Here is a 22,225-nt window from a genome sequence, read left to right on the forward strand (position 1 = left end):
CCAGAGGCGGTTTGAGGCTGGAGGAAGCTGGAGGTTAGGGACACAGACACAGCATTGATGGGGCAGGGGTGGCTACATGGGGGTAGCAGGCCTGGGCATCTAGGAACTGGGCCACGTGTGCCATGGGGCTGAAGCTTCATCCCAAGCCTACAAAAGATGCTTAGGAGGTGGGGGCAGGGTAGATTCTAGAGCCTGTTCTCAGAGGCTGGGGTGGGGACTGAGGCTTTGGAAACAAATCCATGGTCTGGAATTGCAGTCATGCTGGGATAGGTTTCAGGAAATGCCCAAAGTAAAGAAAGTTGGAATAAGCAAGAGGGAAACAATTCAACCCAGGGTCTAAGTGGTCCCTGCAACCCTAACTCTGGTGCCCAAGTGTGGAAGGGAGGGGGAACTTGGGAAAACAGGAGGGGTGGGGCTGAGGCGGCATGAACAGGGTCCCCCAGCCTGGCCCTCCCCCAGTCCCCGGCCCTTTCTGTCCACACCCCAAACAACTCCACAGGGACAAGGCTGACCCCTCATGCATCACTCCCCACTCTGTGGACCCTCCAGTGGGCCACTGGGCAAGCATCACCCTGTTTCCTCTATCGTATGCCCAGAGGCCCCATCCTTGGGCCCAAGAAGGACAAAGGCCCGCACTCCATCTGGTCCAGATCTGGTCTTGCACAAAGCAAGGGGCCTCCGACCACCTGCTCCTGGGCCAGTGGGACCCTCTAACCAACCCCCAGCTGCTTGGCCACAACGCTGCCACGAGCCCTCGGGGTGAGAACAAGGAGTCTGCCTAGGGTGGGCACGAGGCACTCGGCAGACTTGCCTCCCTCCCCAGACCCGCGCACCTATTGGCTTGGCCCACATCCTGGCCAAGAAAGGAGGCTCCAGCCTGGGGGCTTTGGGGCGGGTGTGGGGGGGTGGTAGGGCGGGTCGCTGGAGCTCAGAATCTGCTGGTGCTTTCTCCTGCGGCGGCGAGGGCCAGCCGGGTGGGCGCCCTCACAGACAGTCCTGGCACAAGGCCACCTGGCCCTTGCGGAAGTCTCGGCAGGGGCAGAGCCGGCGGTACTTGGTGCTGGAGCCGGCACAGCTGAAGAGCAGAGGCTCCTTCTGCAGGAAGCACTCCTGGCCCGGCTGGGCAAAGGCCGGGTACAGGTGGTTCATCTCCGACTCGGTGCCATCACAGGGCACCTGCAGCCTGGGTGGGCACCAACGGAGGTGGTCACTGAGCGGACGGGGCGGGGGCTGCCCGAGCCTGGCACTGCCCACTCCCTCTCCCTAGCCCATCCCATTCCAGACCCAGGGAGATGTCTCTAGGAGGCGCCAGAACAAGCGCTGGGCTGCAGCTCCTCCGCGCCCCTGCTGTGAGAGAGGAGAGTGGGCAGGAGGGCGGGGGCCCCAGGCTCACCCATCAGGAGGAACCTGGGGCAGTCTCTGTGGCCTGGACCTAGAAGATGCCCAGACAGGCTAGGCAGGGGCTGAGGGAGGGATGAGGAGGTCAGGGACTGGGCAGGGAGCTGCCCCTAGTGGTTTGGGGCAGAGGCTTTGCCAAGAGTGGGCAGCTGTGCTGTGGATACCTGCCCGGAAGGTCCCTTCTGGATCCTTCCTGACTCACTGGAAAGCACTGCATGCCCCCACTGCTGGCAGGGCCGGGAGCAAGGCAGCCACGGGAGCAAAGGAGCTACAGGTGAGGTCAGCTGGGCCGGGTCGGGCCGGGGCTCACTCACGTCTGGAAGGCGTCCTGGCTGTTGAGGAACGGGAAGAAGGAGGGCTCGCAGATCAGCCCGTGGTCCAGGCAGGCGTCCGTGCAGGCCCTCCCAGCAGCGGCCAGCCAGGCCCGGAGGGAGTGCGCTGGGGGCCAGGCCCCAGGGGCCAAGCTGGCGTTGCGGGCCCACTTGAGGTGAGTGGCGTTGGGGGCCAGGATGAAGGGGCTCTCCGGGGCTCGGGCCCCTGGGGGGGCAGGGCCTGGGGCCACACAGAAGTCCTGCCCAGAGGAAAGCAGTGTCAAGCAAGAGGGAAAATGGAATACCTCACTCACAACTCATCCTGTGGGTAGGGGTTGCAGGGGGAGGGTCTTCACTACTCCCCAACTCACTCACTAAACTTCTAAACAACTGTGTAATAAAAATGAAAAATGAGTCTTTGCATTTCTGTGCTGTGATATGGGGGTTGGGACTCGAGCCGGGGGCCCAGGGCAGGGGCACCCCAGGCCTGGTCTCTCAGCAGTACTGCTTGGCCCCACCCATCTGCAACCCCGTGGGGAAGGAAACAGACTGGAGGAGGACCTGAAGGTTAAAGCACGCTGCACCCTGGGCAGAGGTGGGTCCTCAGACACTGGAGCCAGCTCGGCCCCTGGAGACAGAGAGCGGGGGACCCACCTACCTGGTGCTGGATGTAGGCATGGACCCGCTCCAGCATCCCCTCACACGTGTACTCGTAGGGCAGGTAGGGGTCCACCTGTGCGAGAGACAGGCAGACACGTGGCGCAGGAGAAGCCCTGGGCCTCCCCAGACCTGGCTGCTCGGCCCTGGGAGCAGAGATCTGGGGGCTCTCACGGCCTGCACCCAGAGAGCCGACCACCCTATCCACGCAGATGCCCCGCTCCCCAGCACACCCTTCAGTGGCCCTCAGCGGGGCTCACGACAGCTCATCCCTCCCTGGCCCCCTCCCAGTTCCACTGAGCGCTTCTCCTCTTTCCGTAAAGCTCAGCATTCCATCCCCTCCTCGGCTGTGATGCCTGCTTTTCCCCAGCCAACCACCGGATGCACCCTCCCCTCTTAGACGTCACCTCCTCCAGGAAGCAGACCCAGAGCTCCACCCCCGCTCCTGTTAAAGGACCACTTTCCTTTGCACACACCCCAGACTTCCCCAGTAGAGAATTAGTGCCTGTGTCATCATTTCTGATTTATCCCTTGTCTCCCTCAGGTCATAAGCCCCATGGGCTGTGGGACCACGACTAGTTCACCATTGAATCCCTGGTGCCTGGCACAATGCCTGGTACACAGCAGTCACTGAGGAACTAGTCATGGAATGAAAAAGCATCCCCAGCTCTGCCTGTGCTCTGCCCAAGATGTGGAAGTTTCACGCAAAGCAACACAGGGCATCTCCCAGCCTGACGGAATGAGATGACATTTGTAAAGCTTCCTGCCCAGACCAGGCACCCGGGAGCTACATGAACTAGGTGCCCCCAAAGGGAGGCCACATACCGTCAGTCTAAATATCAGAGTTATAGAACAACGCATGCTGGGGCCGACGGGACCAGATGGATTTGGTAGCTGGGGCACAAGGAGCAAGGGGAACGGAAGAGGCGATGAGGAGGCCGCCTCCCCAGCGCGGGTACCCACACCTCCTCTCCACTCTTCTTACCTGGCCACCCCCTCCCTGTTTACAGCAACCCTCGGTGGCCCAGCACACAGCCTCCTTGGAGGAAACTCGGCCAGGCGGGCGGGAGGCGAGATCGCGGTGACCTGGGAGACGGTCCATGTCAGACTCAGAGGAAGGTCTGTTTTAGCCTTTGGCCCCACCCCCCGCTCCCCAACATGTGTGTTGGCACCATACCCAGCCCAGCCGCCTCCTGTTAATGCCGTTTCCCTGCCAGCAGCTCCAGCAATCAGGCAGTTTCAGGCCAGGTAGTGAAATCTTGCTGGTCTGCCCAAGTCCTTTCTCCTCATCAGAGATGGGTGTGTCAGAACCCAATCAGGCTGCGCTGGGTCCTGCCTCCTGTGGACCCCACCTCGAAGGGCTGGAGGCCCATCCTGGGCCCTCTGGCCCAGGGGACATCCCCGACTTCAAGCTGAGGAGGGTCTCAGGGAAGCAGCAGCTGCCACCAGGACTGATTCTCGGGACAAGGCCCCACCCATCTGACCTTGCCCCGGTTCTGACTTTGCCTGCACTGTGAGCCGGTGTCCTTAATCCTGGGGCAGTTCCGGGATCCCAGAGGATCCCCAGGGCCACATGCAGCCACCACGTCACAGCCCATCAACCAGCACAGCCTTTCCAGCCCTGAGCTCCACACAGCCAAGCCCAACCCCAGCTGATGGCCACTGAGGCCTTGGCCACCAGCTGCTGCCCCAGGGGATCCCCAGTCGCCTCGGGTCCAAGACTTCAAGTCCTGTTTATAAATAAATCCCCCAGAGAAGAGATTTCCCCTCCAAATATCACCCTGCCTGCTCCTGGCGGCAGCCACCGAGTTATCCCCCGCGTGGTTCGAAGCCCCACTCCACCCGTGCGAGGGAGGGGACCATTCGCAGCAGCCACGTCCCACCTGCTGTGAATCTCCCACCGGAGGAGCCAGCCTGCCTGGAAATTACCCCCATTAGGTCTAATTACAGGTGTGCAGGGTGATCCGTCTGGACAGAATGGCAGGTGCTGGTCCTGCTGGGATTGCTGGCCTGTGATGATGAGGGGGGAAGGGGGCGGGAGCAGGTGCTGGCACCCCCCCTACCTCCTTCCCCTCACCTCGAATGGCCTCACCCTAGACGGAGGGCAAGCCCACCCCCACCTGGAGCCTCCTGGCTGCTTGCTGGGTGGGGCACAGTTGGGCTGCTGCCTCAGGTCTCTCTCACCCCTCCTCCCTCAGCCCGCAAAAGGCCCCACGACGTGCAGAAGCTGCGCCCCCTGATGCGGGCCCTCACTCGCTCTCTCAGCTCCTGCCAGCTGTCTCTAAGGCAGTTTTCTAAAACAGGATGATCAGAGTTACCCATGGTGCTTGTTTGAAACGCAAACGCCAAGGCCGCACCGGTCCTTTTAAATCAGAAGCTGGGGATGGGCCCAAGAATCTGCATTTTAAACACCACCACCACCACCCCTCCCCGCCCAGGCAATTCTTGGGTAAAGGGCTAACTGCCCAAGAGTCAGGGTGGGGGTGGGATGGCTAAAGGCAGGGGGGCCACGGGCTGGTTTGGGGTCCAGCTGCAAGTCAGCCTGACGAATTTGCAGTACCTTGGTTCCTGGACCCTTTTGTTATTGATTTTTAATTAACTAACAATTAAACAGATGTTCATGTTTTAAAAAATCAAGAGAAAACAAGGCAAAGCAAGTTCTCCTCTGACCCCAGACGCCCAGCCCCTTCCCCAGGACAGGCCCTGTTATCAATTTCTCGTGTGTCCAGCCAGAAATAACGCATGAATAGATGAGAATGCTCACACGCACAGACGACCCCCAACATACACCCCTGTTTAGGTCTGCGGCTGGGAACATGGCTCTCCACAGGGCTGGGATCTTGCTCACTCAGTCACAAGGGATCTTGAAGGTGGAGCCAGACCTGAGGACTGGGGGTGGACAAAAGCCTTCCTGGTCCCCTTCCCATCCCGCCCCTGCCCCCCTGGGGTGGAAGCCCCTGAGGGTTGCTTTTGCAACGGGTGCAGAGAGGGAGCAGGAACAGAGTGTGGGATGGGGGTCCCCTGCAGGGCAGCTTCCCACAGCGCCCTCCCCCATACCGTCTGTCGGGGGTGGGCGGCTTTCTCTAGCTTGCTCAGCCCAATGTTGAGAGCTGATACCTGCCCCTCCCGGTTCAGCCTCAGCCAGCGGTGGATGGAGTTGTGGGAAAAACACCCCGGTTTCCTCATTTCTCAGGATAATCCGGGATGCGAGTACCCCACCTCTCGTAGGTCCCCGCCCGCATTGAGCATCAGGTGCCTGAAGGCAGGGGTAACCTTCTTGATAACACACCCTGACTCACTGGCACTCCAGGACCTTCCTTCCTGGGATCACCCCCCAAATAAACTACTTGTGCTCAAATCCCTGCCTGGGGTCAGCTCCGGGAAGAACCCAATCTCAGCCCGGGACCTGGAGGAACTTCCAGCAGAGGAGGATTTGTTTAAGCGGATGCTTAAGAGGGGGCGGGGGGCTCTCCCTGCACCACTGGTGGAGGTCCAGGGGTTCAGCCACTTCGCGGGTCAACCTGGCCACATCTGCCACAACCAGAGATGCACCTAGGCTGTGACACAGCAGTTTCCTTGGTACTTTCACTAGAGAAATACTCACACCCAGACAGGAGGGAAGGACAAGAGTGGGGTGGGTAGAGGAAGGGAGTGGGCAGGGTGGGCAGGGATTTTCTGGGGTCACTTGCTGAGGGGGTGGGCTAAGGCTGGGAGTGCCGAATGGAAGGGACTGATCCATGGGATGCAGGAGGGTGTTAAAAAGAAAAAAAAATACAGGGACTTCCCTGGTGGCACAGTGGTTAAGACTCTGAGCTCCCAGTGCAGGGGGCCCGGGCTCAGTCCCTGGTCAGGGAACTAGATCCCACATGCCGCAACTAAGAGTTCGCATGCCACAACTAAGGAGTCGGCGAGCCGCAACTAAGGACCCCGTCTGCCGCAACTAAGACCTGGTGCAACCTAATAAATAAATAAAATTAAAAAAGAAAAAACTGGCAGTCCAGTGGTTAGGACTTGGCACTTTCACTGCCGGGGCCTGGATTCAATCCCTGATCAGGAAACTAAGATCCTGCAAGTTGCATGGCACGGCCAAAAAAAAATTTAAAAAATATGCAGCCCTGCCTCACGGTCAGGACAACCAGGCAGGGCTCTGGACCCAAAGCTAAGCCCTTAAGACCGTATGGGGCATCGATGCGCGCTGGCCTCTGCCCCAAGCCCGGCAGTGTCCCCAGCTCCCCAGACAGCTTGTGTGTCCTCCTGGGCAGGGCTCTCCCTTGTGGCGGCCCCTGCCCCAGCAGCCTAATGCTCTCTGATTCTGCCACAAGTCCGCCCAGAGCAGCCCAACCACCCTCAGCCCCCAACCAGGGAGGGCATGCTCAGTGACCTTGGTGACGGGCAGAGAAGGGGACCTGACAGGAGTGGGGTTTTTTGCTCAGCCTGGTGTCCGAGCTACAGCAAGAAATGGGTCCAGAGGGATCACGGAGAGCAGGGCCGCCCCTGCCCCATGTGCTCACACAGTCTGCCCGCTTCTCAAAATGAAGGGACCGCGAGAGCGCACACGCACAGGGAGCCATCCGAAGCCACAGAGGTGCCCATCGGGGAGAGGAGCTGCACAAGCCCCTCGTTGCCCTCCGCCCACACCCACCAACACTTACTTGCTGGAGGAAACGCAGAACAAGAACGCTCTACCCACTTGCTATGCAAAGGTGGCACCACACAGACCTGGTCTGAAATGCAGGGCTTCAGCCCCACCCAACTTGCTGACTCTAAACCTGCGCTTTAACAAGATCCCCAGGTGATCTGTATGCACATTATAGTCTGAGATGTGCTGCTAAAAGACCACAGAGACAAAGAACCTTCAAAGGTTCAAAGAGTTCAAAGAACCTTCACGCATTCATCCTGAAAACATTTACTCAGCACTTAACCTGTGCTAGGAGCTCACAGGACCTGGCTCCCAGAGACACGCGATAAATGATTCTGGATCCAGGGCCACCCCGTAAGGCTGTGCAGGTTGCTCACAGCACAGAGGCAGGTTTTCCCCCCACTCGCTCAACAAACACACACGCATCCAAGTTGCCAACCCAGGCCTGCAAAGTCTGAATTCACCAAGAGGAGCATCTTTTTCTAATTATAGCAAAGACCCAAAGTTTAGGATATTGGTGGTCCTGACTGGATCCGAGCCTCACCTGGGTTCTCACGATGGCCTTGATGGCTGCTTCAAGCTCCTCTGAGTCGTTGTAGTTGACGGTCCACACGTGGGGCTTGCCAATGAAGTTCTCTGCGTAGGGATGCTGGGAGAACACCTAGCCAGGGCACAGAGGCGGGCGGCTTCTTCCTCTGCCTGCCAGGCTGGGCTGCATGAAGAGCAGGAGCCCCCCACCCATCTGTCCCATCTCTCCCTTCACCCCATGTCTCAGTCTCCCCCTTCCAGGAACTGCAGGGGTCCCATCTCGGACCCTCCCGATGTGGGACCAGGCCCTTCCCACTCACCTCTCTGGAGGTGGGTTTGCCCCGGAAGAACTCATGGTTGAGCGAGCTGTGGGGCGGGCTGAAGCGGGACTGCAGGAAGACACAGCCGTTGGCGATGGCCTCCAGCGGGGCAGGGCCCTCGTAGGGGAAGCCAAACCCTATGAAGAGCTGCAGAACCGAGGTGGCACGATGGTCAGGGAAGGTTGGGTATCACAGCCGAGGAGCCCCAGGAAGCTGGGAGCGAGGCTGGGGTTGGGACATTCACAGGAGGCAGCTGGGGCAGCAGAGAGCCCAGAGCAGCTGTGCGCCTCAGCCACTGTGAAATCAGGACGTCTACTTAGGTCCTATCAATGGTCTCCTCCTGCTCTAAAGGCTATGACTCTGGAGGGGAAAAGAACAAGGGTTCCCAAGCTTAGAAGGCTTCAGGCCACTCCTACAGCTGACCTCAAAGGACCTTTACTCATTCACCCAAAAAACATTCATTCAGTACCTGACTTGTACTAGGAGTGCTCATAGGGTTGGCCCCTGAAAGGTGATCAATAAGTGATTCTGGGGCTTCCCTGGTGGCGCAGTGGTTGGGAGCCCGCCTGCTGATGCAGGGGACACGGGTTCGTGCCCCGGTCAGGGAGGATCCCACATGCCGCGGAGTGGCTGGGCCCGTGAGCCATGGCCGCTGAGCCTGCGCGTCCGGAGCCTGTGCTCCGCAATGGGAGAGGCCACAACAGTGAGGGGCCCGCGTACCACAAAAATAAAAATAAAAATAAAGTAAGTGATTCTGAATCTGGGATTGCCATGTAGAGTTGTTCAGGTTGCTCACTGCACAAAGATCCCTCTCTCCACCCCGACATACACACACACACATAAACATATCCAAGAGCCCTGAAGAAATAAGTTATGGTGAGAACAGGAGAGGACCTGGCAGCTGGCACTTCAGGGCCCAACAGGAGGATCACGCTCCAGGGACACAGCTCAGGGAATTCCAGAAGCAGTTCGTCAGAACTAGTGGCCCGATGGAACTCCAGCCAGGCTGCTCCCCGTCCCTTTGCTCCCAGCCTGCCCTTCCACCCTCTCAGTGGCTCTGAAAGCCAGGTCCAGGAGTCAGCTGGGCTGGACTGGTGTTGGGGCGGGGGGGGCAGGTGGGCAGCCCAACTCCTCTTCACCATCACTGAGCCCCACTCAGGTCCCTTTCACTGTGGGGCCTCCCCTGCCTGATGGCCATCCCCATCTCTGCCCCCAGCTCTGACCAGCCCCTAAGAGGCCCAGACACGAGGCTCAGGGCAGCAGAGTGTGCTGGGCACGTCCACACGTAGAGGGGGCCACAAGTGATGGTGGCAGGCGTGGCAGGCACATATGGGCACCTCCTGGACATCTATGGCTGGGCTGGGGTGAGGATGGAGGACGGGGTGGGGCTCACCTTGGCCTTGCGCAGCAGCTGCTGGAACTCGGGCTGCGGCAAGAGGCCGTGGTTCTTCACGAAGGCCGGGACTTCGGGGGGCCGCTGGCTCTCGTAATACACGGTGCCGTGGATCTCCATGTACTTGTTCAGGATGCTCAGGAACTTCTCCTTCCCCTGGAAGAGGAGGAGGAGGGGATGGGAGCCTTGCTCCAACCTCAGACGGCAGAGCCAGCTGAAGAGACACCCATGGTCAGGAAGTCGGAAAACATGGGGCCAGTCTGTTTGGCCCCTAACCAGCTGTGTGACCCTGAGGAGGCCCCTGCCTGCTCTGGTCCTCAATTTCTTTATCTATGACTTACAGAGGTTGGATTAGACCAGAGGCCTCCAGACTATTTTTAGCCATGGACCTGTTTTCTTTCCCAAGGTCTCCTACAGAGACCAACATTTAATTGTATCCAGCTGGAGCTACTTGGCCTCCCCTGAATCCCTGATGACCTCCAAGGACCTCTGAGGAGGCATGGAGCATAGGTGAATACATAACACCTCAGCGTCCGGGCACCCATCTGACCCTACGGCCAGGGCCCTGAGCTGGGAGCTGCGGTCTGTGTAGGACCTTGACAGGAATAAGCATGGGATCGGCTGCTGGGTTCTATTTTTTTAGAGCTTTTCTGAGGCTTGCAGAAGAGAGGGAGGGGAAAGTAGCTTCGAGATCACGGAGAAGGGTGGGGCGTGGGGCTCTCTTCAGGGAGGATTAGTTCCCAACAGGCCAATGCGTCAGAGGAAAAGAACTCATGGTTCCCCAGGTCCCGCCGGCCAGCATGAGATCAGACCGCCATGAGCTCCAGCCCAGGTTCACTTTATAAACCACAGCTCTTGAAGAATATTATCAATGGACATCAGAATAATTGTTAACAATTCACATTTTGAAACTCAAACTGTATACATTTTTCACAAGGAGGCTTTCCACTTTGGGTAATGCAGATCAGCCCTGCCTCTGAGAATGACCAGGAAAAATGGGAAAATGTAAAAAACATCTATGAAGGCCCTGAAAAATCTAACAAAGAATGAAGAATTACAAGGCCAAGACCTGGGAGAAGGAGGAAAAGAGATTGCTGAGGCCAGTGTTGGGGTTGGTTTCCCTCCTGGGGGCACCTGCTGATTCCAGGGGCAGCATCTAGGCAGCTAAGCAGACCTGAGAGAGAAAAGTCAGAGTTCTGGGCCTGCCAAAGATGGGGAGCCCTGATGGAAATCCACACTTTGGGTTGGAACTCTGAGGAGTTACAGCCTGGAAGAAAGGGGGGACCAGAACTAGAGCAGCTCTGGCAGGGGCTGAATCCTTTTAAAATTGTCTCAATCACTATCATTGGTTGAGGTGATCTGGGATTGCTAGGGCCCCAGCTGTGATCCAAGAATAAAAGTAAATCCTCTCTGGAAGAAGAGAGCATCACCCTTGACCTCAAATTATTTCTACAGTTTTTCATATTCACTTTCCAGAACTACCTAGAGGTAGTTTTTCTCAAAAAGAATAAAAAAGAAAAGAAAAGAAAAAGGAACCAGTGAAGTCCCAATCAAAATCCCAGCAGGCTTTTTAAAATAGGAATTGACAAGCTAATTCTAAAACTCATTTGGAAATGCAAGGACCTAGAAGAGACAAAATAACTTTGAAAAAGAAGAAGAAATTGGGCAGACTTATATTACCTGATTTCAAGGCTTATTGTAGAGTTACAGTAATCAAGACAGTGTGATATTGGCATCGAGAGAGATCAACAGAACAGAACAGAGAGTCCAGAAATAGACCTACACATGTAGGGTCAACTGAATCCTGACAAAGATGCAAAGACATTTCAGCAGAGGAAGGATAATCTTTTCAACAAACAGTCATGGATCACTCTATATGCAAAAAAAAAAAAAAAAAGGAGAGGGAAGGGAAAAAAGGACTTCAACCCATACTTCATATCATATATAAAAGTTAATACAAAATGGATCACAGACTTAAATGTGAACCTAAAACTATAAAACCCATAGGAGAAAAATCTTTGTGACCTGGGGTTAGACAAAGATTTCTTGGATACACCAAAAGCACAATCCATGAAAGAAAACACTGGACTTCATTAAAATTAAAAACTTTTTGCTCTTTGAAAGATGCTGTTAAGAGAAAGACAAGCCACAGCCTGAGAGAAAATTTTTGCAAAGCATCTATTTGTTAAAGAACCTATATCCAGAAAATGTAAAGAACTCTAACCACTCAATAATAAGACAATAAACAACCCAATCTTTTAAATGGGTAACATTTTTGAAGGTATTTCACCAAAAAAGATAAACGGAAGACAAATAAGCACACAAAAACATCTTCAACATCCTTAGTCATTAGAGAATTACAAATTAAACCCACAATAAGATAATACCGTACACCTGTTAAATGGCTAAAATTAGAAAGACTGACCATGCAAAGTATTGATGAATTTGTAAAGGAAGTGGAACTCTCATACATTGCTGGCAGGATTGTAAAATGGCAAAACCACTTTTCTTAAAACGTTAAACATAGTTCTACAATATGACCCAGCCATTCCACTCCTAGGTATTTACCCACAGGAATGAGAGCCTATGTGTATACAAAGATTTGTACGTGAATGTTCATAACAGCTTTATTTGTAATAGCCAAATACTGGAAACAACCCAAATGTCCACTAACAGGTGAATGGATAAATAAAGTGTAGTCCATCCATGCAATGGAATACTACTCAGCAATTAAAAGGAATGAACTATCGTTACATGCAACAGGATGAAGGAATCTCAAAATAATTATACTCAGTGAGAAAATCCAGACAAAAATGAGTATATACCATATGATTCCATTTATATAAAATTATATCAATAGAAAATGAAAACTAATCCATAGTGACAGAAAGCAGATCACTGGTTGCCTGGAGATGAGGAGGAGAGGAGAGATGGGAGGAAGAGATGCCAAAGGGGAGAAGGAAATTTCAGGGGTGGTGGATCTATTCTCTCTCAGCCATAAAATTATACACTTTAAACAAGTTTAGTGTATTGCATGTCAATTTTCCCCAATAAAGCTATTAAAATAGATGTTTACATTAAAAAATTTAAATACCTTGATTTTTAAAAAAATCACGTACATAAAGAGACAAGACTATATGACCAACACCCAAGAGACACGACAATAAAAACAGATTCATAGGAGATCTATATGCTGGAGTTACCAGGCACAGACTTTAAGATAAATATGCTGAATATAGTCTAGGAAATAGAAGATAAAATTTGAAACCAAATGGAAAAAAAACCCCACAGTGGCAGAAACTAAAGACTAAATGGATGGATTTAACAGCAGATTAAACACAGCTGAAGAGAAACTTCACTTACTGAAAGAACAAAAGAAAACATCCAGAATGAAGCATAGAGAAACTAAAGGATGGAAACTGCAGAAAAGAGTGTTGGAGACAAGGGGATATAATGAAGATTTAATGTCTGTGTAAATGGAGTCCCAGAAGTACAGGAGAGAGATTGGGGCAGAGGCAACATTTAAAGAGAGAGTAGCTGAGAATTTTCTAAAATTAGTGAAAGATCAAACCACAGATCCAAAGAGATCTACAAACTCCAAAGAGATCTACAAACTCCATGTAGGATAAAAACAAAACAAAACAAAACAAACAAACAAGCAAAAAACCACACTGAGGCTTATCACAGTAAAACTTCTGAAAACCAAACGGAAGCCTTAAAAGCAGGCAAAGGAAAACACAAAAAAGAAATGACCTTTAAAGGAACAATCAGACCTACACTGACTTCTCAGCAGAAATGACAGAAGGCAGAGGACAAGCTAGAATTTGTACATAGTGAACATATCCTCTGAGACATTTTTAGAAAACCAAAAACAGCAGTCCCAGACTAAGTTGGTTTCTTCTGGAGACAGACAATGATTCCAAATGGAATCTCAGAGATGTAAGAAGGAACAGAGAACAATACAAAGGGTAAATGTGGGTAAATGTAAATGAATATTGACTTTGCAAAACAACAGTAGCAACAACAACAATAATAATAATAATATATCGTGGGGTATAAAATATTTGGAGAGTATTAAAATACCATAAAACATATAAGATGGGGCCGGATAGAAATAAAACATTTTAAAGTTCTTTTATAACCCAATGAAACGTAAAAGTATTGGCTTAGACTTTGATAAGTCAAAGGTGCGTGTTATAACCTTTAGGGTAGCCTAAAGAGTATAAAAATATTAAGAAGATCGGAACCAAAAGAATATGAGAGTACAATTAGCTAAAGGAAGGTGGATTTTTAAAAATATATCAATGTAAAAAGATAAGAAATGAGCGGAAAAGGAACATAGAACAGGTAAAAAAAAAAAAAAGAAACCAACTAATAAAATGGTAGATTCAAAGCCAAATAATATCAGTAATCACACCAAAATTTTAAAAGGACTACTTATTATAAAACTGAATTATGGCCCTAGAAAAAAATCAAATCAAGGACATAAAGTGTTTAGAAAATGTCTCCAAAGCCCCCATTCAACTTCCTGATCCCATTACCAGAGCAGCTATGATTAACAGTTTCTTGTGTGCCTTCCTCAGATCTTTTATGCATTATAAGCAGATGTACATTTTCTTTAAAACACACATACATGCACAAATGGGTTCATGTTACATGCACAGTTGAGTAACTTTTTTTCACCTAATCATACACGTGTGTGTATTTATGTATGAAAACTTAAAGTTTTACAAAACAATAATTACTCTTAATACATATAAAGTCCTCTGATATCCTTTTACTCTATTGTTTCTAAGTTATTCTGCTTCATTTAAAAGGCTAATCAAGGCTCTCTGAGTTTAAAAAAAAGACAAATACTGCATGATCTCACTAATATGCCAAATTGAAAAGAGTCAAACTCATAGAAACAGTAGAATGGTGTGTGTCAAGGGCTAGGTGGGGGGGGGATGGGGACATATGGATCAAAGGGGACAAACTTTCAGTTTTAAGATAAATCAATTCAGGGATTTAATGTCCAGCATGGTGATTATAGTTAATAAACCTATATTGTATACTTGAAATTTGCTAAGAGAGTCAATCTTAAATGTTCTCACCACACACACATGATAACTGAGGTGGTGGATGTGTAAATTAGCTTGATTGTGGAACTCGTTTCACAATATAAATGTTTATCAAGCCATCATGTTGTACACCTTCAATACATACAATTTCTCTTTGTCAATTATACCTCAGTAAACCTGAGGAGAAAAAAAAAAAAAAAAACAACCAGAGCCAAGTTGCAGTTTGAAAAGTCCACCTTAGCTCCCCCAGAAGCACTTCTGAGGCCTGGAATGTTTCCTCCAACAGCAAGGCTGGGTTTGCCCTGCGTCCGGCCGAGCAGCCTCTCTCCCATCCCTCAGTCCTTCTCCCTGGGACAGGCCCTCCTAAAACAGCAGCATCTAAGCCTTAGCCTCCAGCTCTGGGGACCCAGGATAAGACAAGCCTCCTCGGCACAACATTCACCAAAACCCTCTTCCTGACCCCGGCTGCCGCTCCCCTAAGGATGTCACGACCTCATACCCTCCTCCCTCCTCCACTTCTCGCCACTTGGTCCCCTGAACTCTAGATGGCATTTGTCCCAGGATGCTGCTGTCACTCCTTTCTTCAGCCAGCCACCTCTGCCTTCCTTGGGTCACAAAGACCAGAGCAAAGATGTCTTTTTTTGGAAGCAGCTGCTTTGAGGTCTCTTGCTGCACAGCGTTGCTCCTGGCTATCCCAGAAGCTCCTGAGCTACAGAGAAAACTGTTCTCTTCCCAGGCCTCATAACCTCTCATTCTCTTGGGGCAGTTTCTTAACAGTATTTTCTGGTACAAGCAGACACCGTCTGTGCTCGCTCCCTTGCCCAGCACCCCGGGCATCCTGGCAGCCAGCTTGTCTGGCATCAAATGAGGATGAGTCCTCGCCCCTCTCCCCACACCTGGCAGTGGGCACTGATGTCTCAGCCAGGGCTTGGACCCGTAGTCCAGCCTAATCCAGAGCTTCTCTCTGCCTCTATCCAAGGCGTCATAACCAGGGAGGCTACATAGAGTCGGAGTTAAGTGTTCTGGCTCTTAAGAGTTAGATGTGGGTTCAAATCCCAGCCCCACCACTTAACTAGCTTGTCACTCTAACCTCGTAGTTGATGGTCAAGTGAGAAAATATATGCGAGCACCTGGCAACAGTAAGCTCTGGATGGACCAATATTAGCCATGGCTATGACCTCATAGGGTTGTTGTGGCACAGACCATGAGATGTCCCATAATATCGCTTTCCTCCCCCTTCCTCAGTCACAGAACTCCAGGGCTGAGCTGGGCACGTGGTTGCCGGGGGCACAGCCACTTCCAGCATCCCCTGAGACCGGGCATGGCCATGGGACCGAGACCTAGACACAGGGCCACATGGGGAAGAGATGCGCATAACGGTCAGGCGATGTTCCTAAACCTGCCCTTCCCCCGCCCCTTCTCCTTCCTCCTCCTCCTCTCCCACCCCCTCCCAGCTGGAGGGCAGATGTAATGACTGTGCACTGTTTGTGGTCATCTTAAACGATGAGGCAAGACCAGGGTGGGAACTAAACAGGGCGGGTCAACCAGGGGAGAAGAGCCCCAGGTGTCAGGCCAGGACTGACACCTCCAGAGTTTGTCAACAGAAAAGAAGACATACTTCCATCTTGCCTCAATCACTATTATTCAGGGCTTTTCTGTGACAGCTGGACTTAATCCTAATCAACACAGCATGAGAATCATTAACTAAGATGGTCATGTGAGAGGCTTGACACGGGGTCCGGGGGCTGCTCAATGTTCCCCACGATCGGCGTCTTTATTATTAACCTTTAGCCTCATGCCGCCTGCCTTAGGTCAATAGCCCATCCTAGGAGCTGCCTGGCACCACGCGGAGCTGGACCCTGACCTCCAGGGCCTGCCTCCCCTCAGAGGGCCCCGGGAAGAGCCTGAGACCCCGCTGTCCCCATCACCCTCCTCCCACCTTGGTCTGGTCCATCCATAGGAGCCACAAACCCCGGAAGGCCCGCCTCGGGAGCACCCCCAGGGGAGACCCTATAGAGAGTAGAGGGGGGCAGGAGGCGAAGGGAACACGTGGCATACCTGGAGCTGCCTCGTTGCCAGGGGGGCAGAGAGAAAAGAGGAGAGAGAACAAGTCAGTGGCCGGGTGAGTGGGTACCCTCCCATGCTGGCAGTGCTTCTCACGGGACCCTGCCCTGAAGATGGGGTTCCAGTTCCTAGTCCTCTCCTGCTTCTCCACTGCCTCCCATCCCACAGAATCCCCACGTCTAGCCTAAACCCCCTTCGCGGGGTTAGAGTGTCTGTTGATCCATCCGAGGGAAGGTGGAAGGTTAAGCCAGTTGAATTTGTTGCAAAGCATGGGAGCAGGGAAAGGGGTGAGGCATGAGCCCCCGGGCTGGTATTTCCAAAGGCAGTTAGAGGCCTCTTTTCTGACCCATTAGTGGGGGCTGTTTTCCACCGTCATCCAGTGCTGGGGGTGGTGGATGGGAGCCGAATCCTGGGGCTGGGAGCCCCTGGGGGCCGAGGGCTGGTGCTTGCGGTCAGCGGGGCTCACCTTCCAGATACTCGCCTCCTTGCCGTACACCACAGCCATGTTGCTGGCCTTGCCGCCTTTGATGAGCTGCTTCTCCGTCTCGTTGAGCTCCTGGGTCACGAAGCCCATGAAGGAGTTGTCCGGGGTGTGAGCTGCAGCCAGACCACGAGGTCAGGAAGAGGGTTACCAGGCAGCCAAGGGCACACCCTGGGTCTACCCGGCCCCGTCCCATCAGAGGGCTCCCTGTTTGGCAAGGATGGGGAAGGGGGCTGGGAGGTAAGGGGTCCTGTTTGGGGCCGGAAGAGCATCAGTGCCCTGGCCCCCTTCCACGGCATCTCCTACCACCTACCCAGCCCTCTCTCCACGCAGCCCTTTGCTCACAAGGCCCTGCTGAGAGGTCTTTCCTGACCCCAATCCCACTCTGTCTCCTTTCCCTGCTTTATTTTTTGTCCCAGCACTCACTGACCAGATGCGATAGTATCTATTGATTTGTTTGTGTATTATCATCAGAATCTAAGCCCGGTGAGAGCAAACGCTCTGTGTCCCCGGCACACGGGAGCGCCCGGCCGGCTGGCTCACAAATGCACGGAACATCTTCCCTTTCACACCTGCCAGCTTCTGCCCTGCCCTTTCCTCTGCCTGGAGCGCCCACCACCCTTTTCTAGGATGAGAAAATCCTATTCCGCTTCAGGGCCCCACTCACACGTCACCTCCTCTCCTCCCAGAAGCCTTCTCTGGGGTCCACGTGCCCTCCCCTGTGGCCCCATCCACTGTGGTTAGGTCTCCGGCAAAGCGTGGATCGCACCCTGCCTCACCTCCCAGAACCGAGCACACCAGGGGCAAGGAATGCGTTTCAGCTAGGGCTCCAATTCCTCGGCCACGCTACAGAATGTCACTGATTAGCTCTGTCTGCCGTGGCAGGGTAGAGGTGTAGGCACAAGTGCCATCCATCTGCAAGTCACATGATCCCTCCCTTCCACCTAGAGGACCTTGAATAGAATGCTTATGGAACCCAATTAAACCTACTCTACCTTCCCAGGTGGGAGAGGCTGCGGGGAGTAGGTTGGTAACAACCATACACCCTTGATTTCCCAGAACAGCCCTGATGCCAAATAACCTATTTCTTCATTTCAGATGCACGGTTTTTCACATTTTAGCATTTCTGAAATTGGGATGCATACTTTAATCAAATGTGTAGATTTAACACAATATGTCTACCCATTCCTCTCAATACCCACAAAATTTATATTCAATATCTGGTGCACCTTAGAAGAGGTAGTGGTTTTCTGTCGAAATGCCCCAGAAAGCTCACGGATTCTTGAGTCTGAAAATCCGACCACTATAAGGACGGGCTGCAGAACAAAATGATCTCTCCTCTAGGGCTTCAGAGGCATAAGGGGGGCCCTGGAGGCCTGGAGTTGTTTCTGTGACGGTCAGAGCTCAGGCAGCTCTCCTGTCTCAGGAGGCTCTGCCAGGCCAGGGAGAGGCCCCAGGAGGGCAGACCAGACCCTCCCTGACCCAGTTTGCCTGCCCAGCCCCACCCTGGCCTCTGTCCCTACCCTCTGGCTCTAGCTGGGGCTGCACCCAGGTCTCTCTCCCATTCGCCATTTCCTCCCTATTCTCAGAGATGAAGAAAATCTCATTCCACCAACCCCACCAGAAGGGACAGGTTTAGAACAATTAGCTAAACTAGTGGGCGTGAGACAGCGAAGTATTGCAACCAACTAAAATAACAGGGACCATTAAGCAAAGAGCACCTGGGGGCAGGGCAAGGCAGGGAGAGGCAGCCAGCCTCCCAGTTAGCTCTTTGGGGAAATCAACCAGCTATCAATAGATGGGGAAAGAGGCCTGCTCATGAATTCCTTCCTGGACTTGGTATATCATTAAGACAGGCAAGTCTGTTTTTTGTTCTCCCTTTCTTTAATTGATTCAGTCAATTAACATTTTTTGAGGACCTCTGATAGGCTCCAGGGAAATAAAGATAAATCAGTCAGTGGCTCCTTTTTGAGTGATTCATACATAATCTATCAGTGGAAATAAATGTATAAGCAAATAACTCTATTTCAATATATGCTTTAACAGAATTAGGTTTAAGAGTTATAAAAGCATTCTGCCTGGAATAGATAAGGTGATCAGTGAAAGTGACAGTAAAAAGAAGAGACATTTGACATGGGGCTTTGGAGGACGAGTAGGAGTTTGCCAGCTTTGGAACTCTAGATCCAGTGGGTTTTACCCCAGGGCAAGTCCTCATTTTCTCAGTGTAGATTATCGCAGAGGGCTCTTAACCCATCTCCTGCTTCCCCATCCTCTACCACTGTCCCTTTGGCCATCTGCAGTCTGCCAGAATAATATATCTCAAAAAATTGGGGGGGGGGGAATTCCCTGGAGGTCCAGTGGTTAGGACTCCGTGCTTTCACTGCTGAGGGCCTGAGTTCAATCTCTGGTCAGGGAACTAAAATCCCGCAAGCCACCCGGCGTGACCAAAAAAAAAAAAAAATTTCTCCATGATATTCCCTAGCTCAGGGACCTACAGTGAACCTCGAATTACCATATCCGATGTAAACTCAGGAATCTTTGCTAAAAGACCCCATCCCTCTGCTCCCAGATCCTCAACTGTATTTTTTCTGCTCTGCTATCACATATGCTGTTTCCACAGCCTACAGCATCACCACCACTACCCACCCCCACTTCCTTTCCCTCCAGAAATCTCCTCAGGACCCATCTCACTCCAATCACTCTGCTGGGAGCACAATGCCACCAGATGACCTGTTAGGACAGTCACTCTTCTCTTGGAGAAGCCTCATACAACCTTGCAACGGGCTATGGGGAGGGAGTCTGGTCCCCACAGAGCCATGTGACCTCAGACAGCACATTCCACTTTTCTGGGCCTCAGTTTCCTCATCTGGGCTCCAAGGAAACTTCCCACCTTCCCAACCTTCTGGGATCCAATCAAGCCATTACTCATGTATTATTCAGAAATCTTGTCTGCCTCTAATACAGCCTAGAACCTGAAGAGTAATACAAAAGCAGCCCCTAAGCAACCAAAAGGGAGGCATTCATTTGACAGGCTCAGCAGAGATCAGCTATTTTACTTACGAGCAAGTTCCTCGGGACCCTTCTTGGAACCAAGCTCACTCTTAATTTAGACACAATCCTAATGAGGGCGCTTATCCGGCTTTCTGACCCACAGCCTTCAAAGAGCCGCCAATTAGACGTCCAAGATGCTGCTGGATGCAGATAGCTTGACGACGATTAAAAGTGACAGCTGACAGTCTCCCAAGTAGGAGAAAAGGCGCCACACCAAACAGCGACAAGAGAAGGGGCCACTCAGCAGGGGACGTGGCTCCGCACACCTCTGCTGGCCCCACAGGGCAGGCTCCACACCAGAAAGACAGAGCACTGACCCTGAGCTGTCATGAAAAGTTTAAATTATTTTCAGCACGCTGCATGTTAAGAGGGAGGTCAGTGTGTATATATTTTAAAGTCTCATTAAAAATCGCAAAAGCAGGCTTCCCTGGTGGCCCAGTGGTTAAGAATCCACCTGCCAATGCAGGGCATAGGGGTTCGAGCCCTGGTCCGGGAAGATCCCACATGCCGCAGAGCAACTAAGCCCATGCACCACAACTACTGAGCCTGCGCTCTAGAGCCCGCAAGCCACAACTGCTGGAGCCCACGTGCCTAGAGCCCGTGCTCCGCAACAAGAGAAGCCACCGCAATGAGAAGCCCGCACACGAGAGAAGCCCCGGCTCACCGCAACTAGAGAAAAGCCCGCACGCAGCAACGAAAACCCAAAGCAGCCAAAAATAAATAAATTAAATAAATAAAAATTTTTTTAAATCGCGAAAGCTCAGCTCGAATGGCATCCCTTGCCCGAAGCCCGTCACCCACAGGGGCCCCAGCCACCCCACCCCACCCAGCCTTACTTCCCATTATCCCCAATGCTAGAGCCTCCCGGAGCATTTGCATTTCCAGAACCTTCCGTTCTTTCCATATCCATCTTCACAACGTCTGTTCCCTCTGCTTAGAAAGCCTCCTTATGCTGCCCCCTCGCCACTCACTTAAGTCTCCCTCCACGTTGGAATGTCTCTCTTTCTCAAAGGCCATGGAACCCTCTTTGTTCTGGAACCCTGTGCTGAGCCGCTTTTGAGAGCAAGCGAACAACGTGTGCTCCAGGGGGACAAAGGCCGCATCCTCCGGGTGTTGGAAAGGTCACCACGCTTCCCCCCGCACCCAGGCTGCCCCCTCCCTACACACCACCAGAGGCTTCCTCTGTGGCTCACACATCTGCAGAGAGGGGAACGAGGCTTTCCCGTCCAAGGAGACACGCCAAGGGGGTGTGTTCCGCTCCCCGCACAGGCCCCAAAAGGAAGGAGAGGAAGGAACGGGACCTGCCTCCTCCCGGGCCACCTCGGAGAGGCCCCCACCGCCTCCCAGCGGCCGGACACTCACGGAACATGGTCATGAACTGCTTAGGGTTGAGGTTCCAGTAGCCCCAGTTTGTCCGGTAGCCGTGCAGCGTGGCGTACTCCTCGTGGTTGTACGCAGGTTCTGTCCCGAAAGTGTCGATGACCCGGATGCGGCACCTGTCCACCCCCCCGGGATCAGGAACCAGGGTCACCAACCTCCCTGTGTCTCCCTGGGCTAGGATTGTGCCAGCCGTGGGCTCTGTAACCCGAAGGTGGCTGGTCAGGATAGTGTGATGTGTGGTCAGGGCTTGGGCTCAGACACTAGCTGGCTGTGTGACCACGGCCAAGTGCCTTAACCTCTCTGGGTCAGCTTCCCCATCGGTGAAATGGGGATAACTGTCTCAGGGTCTTAGTGATACACCTGAACCAGGGACCACTAACTCAGAAACTGTTCGTTTTTACAGCTGCCCCAAGGGAGCCTAGAAGGGGAGGCCCAGCCTGGAATGGGATCCCTCCCCACTGCCCCAGGGATCACTTGTACGGTTTCTACTTTCCTGGGCAGGGAGTCCACAGTCTCTCTGCCCAGGAGCCTGACACCTGCAGGATGTGCCTGGGTTATCTGGGCTGAGACGCAGAAGAGCAGGGCCTCAGGGGGACCAGCCACTGCCACGGGCCCATTGTGCCCATCGTGCCTCAAAGTCTCCTGCAAGTGTGGCCCCTTCAGGTGGGCCTCCCAGCCGGTGGAGGCTCTGTCCCACCCTTTGGCCCACTGAGGCTGCTGTCAATGGGCCAAAGCCCAGAACCTCTCCCTCCATCTGGGCCACCCCGGGATGGGCACCTGAAGAAAACCGCTGAGACTCAGACGCCCCTACAAGGAGTTCCCTCACCCAGAGTCCTTGCCGGTGACCCAGAATGGTCCGGACTGCTGAGGTCGGCACTCCTCCCCCAGAAGAGGCGGGGATGGCAGGAAGAGGCCCCCAGTGCATGGAGAACATGCATTAATA

General features: G+C 52.8%; 1 protein-coding gene across 2 annotated transcripts in view; it reads right to left on the reverse strand.

Annotated features, from left to right (window-relative positions):
* Window positions 1-815: 815 nt before the first annotated feature.
* MGAT5B (alpha-1,6-mannosylglycoprotein 6-beta-N-acetylglucosaminyltransferase B) overlaps window positions 816-22,225 on the reverse strand; it is a gene marked incomplete at its 5' end in the record, with an annotated part of 67,517 nt that continues 46,107 nt past the window's right edge. Inside the window, 9 exons of one of the 2 annotated variants that reach the window (XM_079724949.1) lie at window positions 816-1,183; window positions 1,713-1,969; window positions 2,368-2,442; window positions 7,550-7,666; window positions 7,854-8,000; window positions 9,247-9,506; window positions 16,365-16,449; window positions 16,837-16,967; window positions 21,265-21,398. In XM_079724949.1, the coding sequence (XP_079581075.1) occupies window positions 985-1,183; window positions 1,713-1,969; window positions 2,368-2,442; window positions 7,550-7,666; window positions 7,854-8,000; window positions 9,247-9,506; window positions 16,365-16,449; window positions 16,837-16,967; window positions 21,265-21,398 (1,405 nt within the window). In that variant the 3' untranslated portion in view covers window positions 816-984. The remainder of the gene's footprint in view (window positions 1,184-1,712; window positions 1,970-2,367; window positions 2,443-7,549; window positions 7,667-7,853; window positions 8,001-9,246; window positions 9,507-16,364; window positions 16,450-16,836; window positions 16,968-21,264; window positions 21,399-22,225) is intronic. The other variant, XM_079724950.1, reaches the window with a different exon arrangement.

This window comes from Hyperoodon ampullatus (genome assembly GCF_949752795.1).
Source record: "Hyperoodon ampullatus genome assembly, chromosome: 19".
Lineage (NCBI taxonomy): Eukaryota > Metazoa > Chordata > Mammalia > Artiodactyla > Ziphiidae > Hyperoodon > Hyperoodon ampullatus.